At 31.8% G+C, this 3067-nt stretch overlaps 1 protein-coding gene across 1 annotated transcript; it reads left to right on the top strand.

Moving 5' to 3' along the window:
- Positions 1 to 361: 361 nt before the first annotated feature.
- On the top strand, positions 362 to 2154 carry LOC132614586 (uncharacterized). The gene is made up of 2 exons (XM_060329068.1): positions 362 to 643; positions 1572 to 2154. Exons 1-2 carry the CDS (start codon positions 421 to 423, stop codon positions 1880 to 1882), a joined length of 534 nt encoding a protein of 177 aa, XP_060185051.1. The 5' UTR covers positions 362 to 420; the 3' UTR covers positions 1883 to 2154.
- The last annotated feature ends 913 nt before the right edge of the window (positions 2155 to 3067 follow it).

The following is a 3067-nucleotide window of genomic DNA, read 5'->3' as shown; positions in this document are numbered from 1 at the left end:
TAAAAAAAATTGCCCAAAGAACAAAGGCAGGGGCGACTTTTGTTGCCCCCTTTCACGCACGAAATTTGTGCGTGAAACCTAGTTCTGTGTTTTTTTTTTATGCTATTTTGGTTCAACTTTTTTTTTTAACCTACAAAAGTCGCGGACTCGATAAACTCTTATAGAATCAATATTGCTTGTATAGGTGGTGATAAGATTAGGCTACCAACCTGACGGTTAACCTTCCATATATACAAAGGACTTTATATATAATGGAGATAGTAGCTATCTTCTCTCTTCATTCCACACACACACACATATATATACATATATATATATATATATATATATATATATATATATATATATATATATATATATATATATATTGATCATATTTTAGAAACAAAAACACAGCAAGATAAAGATACATAATTAAAGATGATTCAATTATTTCAAGGAAGTATTGTGAAGATAATATTCATATTCTCCTTGTTTGTTATTATGCCAGTAAGTTGGGCAATTGATAATAATAATCCGTTAGTAGAACTTTCAAGCAGAGAAGAATTGGCAAAGATGGCTGGCTATGGAGAAGAAAAGCTTTCTACTGTTATCCTCCATGGTACTCTTCTTTGTGGTGATCACACACCACATCCAGTTCCAGGTTAGATTTCTACTTTTCCCTTCACCCTCTACTAATTATTTTTTCTTTTCACCTCATAGCAATTAATTACAATCATATACAAATAAGAAAAGCACCTTTATCTCACTTAATCAGCCTTTAGCCAGCTTGCTAACAACAACATACCAATTTAATTTCACAACTGGGGTCTGGGAAGGGTAGAATGTACACAAATCTTACTTCTACCTTTCCGGGGTAGAGAGTTGTTTCCGATGAGACTCTCGGCTCAAAAGAGATGAAACGGACGCCTTTTAGCCAACTTGTTATGATTTCTTAATTTGTTTGCCGAAAGTTGTGTATAAAGCAAGAAAATTCACAAAAAGAAGCCTATCTATATATTCCTTAGTGACTCGCCGCAATATTAATTCGAAGCAATACTTACAAACCCAAGAATCTGGGGATCTCTTAGTCTTAGGTTAAGAATTAATTAAGGACAAACTTGCTTATATAACTGCTCATGTACTAACTTCTTGGTAATTATTATAGAATCCAACATCATCAATGGTATTAATGGTACTCACTCCTTTCCAAATTATGTCGTGGGATTAGATTGGACACATAGTTTAAAAAAAGAAATATTTTGGAAATTTGTAGTCTAAACTATACTAACATTTTCGTGGCTATACATTATTTCAAAAACGGTACAATGAGAAGTTTAAAATTAAGTAAAATTATTTTTAATTATAAAAATATAGCATCAATTTTTTAAATGAAATTAAAGGAAACGATATCACATAAAATGCTACTTAAAACAATAGTACTACTTGTTAAAACCAAAAACACATACTAGTATTAACTTCACCATAAAGATTTTGAACGAATATTATATTTGAGTACTGATAATCAATGTAGCAGAGCTATTTATCATTTATATTTATATTGTAGTTAATTTTGTGTATATTATCTACAGGTGCATCAATGGCGGTGTTTTGCGGAACTATTGGGCCGGGGAAAGTAAGGAGATCATCATGGGCCCAAAATATAACAGATGAAAATGGAGAGTTCATAATAGATGTCCCTTCTCATCTCCATGCTAATATTCATGATCCAAACCTATGCCATTTTCAAATCCTTCATCTCCCAAAGGAGTACTCCCTTTGTGATCATCATTCTTTTACAAAAAAGAAACACTACACACTAACATCATCCAATATTGGATCAGATGGCATCCGCATTTACACCACTCCAACGATTCACCTAACCCTTAAAGCTAGCTCATAAATATAATTCACGCCAAGAAGAAGAGATACATCCGGACACAATTCCTTGAGATGGCGCTTTAGTCACACGCATTGAGTTGTGACGCTCATGATGTTAAACATTTATCATGTACAATTTTGTATAGCTTTTAAGTGTTGTACGTGAAAAGAGTATTGTAGTGTGTAAGTTGTGTGAGAAATCTTCAGTGTAACTCCATGAGTGATACCTTGAAATATGTAAAAACCCTTTTTCAACAACTGATCAATGATATGCGTATGATCGATGTTCACGAAGTTAGTAAAAATTTGTAGTACATATATCTTGATTTTAGTCAATTTTTCATCTGTGCGAAGTGCTATCATGCATGTGGAATTGAACAGATCTCCTTTAAGAACAAAAAATGCAATCTTTATATCAGAAGCACCATTATTTAGAGGAAGATCGTCCAATCTCTCTTTATTCTCTATAAGATTTTAAACCTTTCTTCAATTATAGGTGACAAACGAACCAAACTATCACGTGTATTCGATGCACATGTATTAATGCTATACACAAGACCGGGTAAAATTCACTGATATGCATTTTCTTTAGATTTTATAATTGAATAATGGTACAAGAAAAATTTCAGGACATTATCACGAGACTATCGAACGTTTTTTGCACGAAAGGAGGTGTAGGAGAAGGAGAAATGTTAAAAAGTAAAACTCGGGTCATTTGCGGGTAAATATCCCAAAAGGTCATTGAACTTTGAGAAATTATGTAGTAAAATCATTGAATTTTTCTACATATCATTAAAATCACTCAATTTTGGCCTATTATCTCATAAAATCACTCAACTACATATGTCATCAAAAAAATCTAACATGACAATATTAATTAATTATTTTATTCCAGGTAGACATGGGCCACGCAACAAAATAAAATAAATTCATATCTTTAAACCCACATCCACTCACTCGACCCATAAGGGTTTTATTGTTACTCTTTAATATAGTAAATAAATTTTATGTTAATAGTGTGCGCACGTAAAATTATAATTAACTACTGTACTTCGGAATTCATTTTTTCTATTGATATGGAGGGACTGTAATTTACATTTTTGAAGTATTTAACAATGACATAAGTTATTTATATTTATTTTCTTAATTTAAAACTTAATCCAAACTTAAGTGAAATCTTCATAAATTACTTATGTTCGCCAGCATG

Source organism: Lycium barbarum, chromosome 10, assembly GCF_019175385.1.
Source record: "Lycium barbarum isolate Lr01 chromosome 10, ASM1917538v2, whole genome shotgun sequence".
NCBI lineage: Eukaryota > Viridiplantae > Streptophyta > Magnoliopsida > Solanales > Solanaceae > Lycium > Lycium barbarum.
The sequence above is the reverse complement of the archived record's forward strand: the minus strand, read 5'-3'. Positions and strand labels throughout refer to the sequence as shown.

Bases quoted from the DNA above. Each gene is read 5' to 3' on its own strand.
- LOC132614586 (XM_060329068.1), top strand. From the start codon at position 421: ATGATTCAATTATTTCAAGGAAGTATTGTGAAGATAATATTCATATTC. The intron at 644-1,571 runs GTTAGATTTCTA...TATTATCTACAG, and splicing joins CACACCACATCCAGTTCCAG to GTGCATCAATGGCGGTGTTT.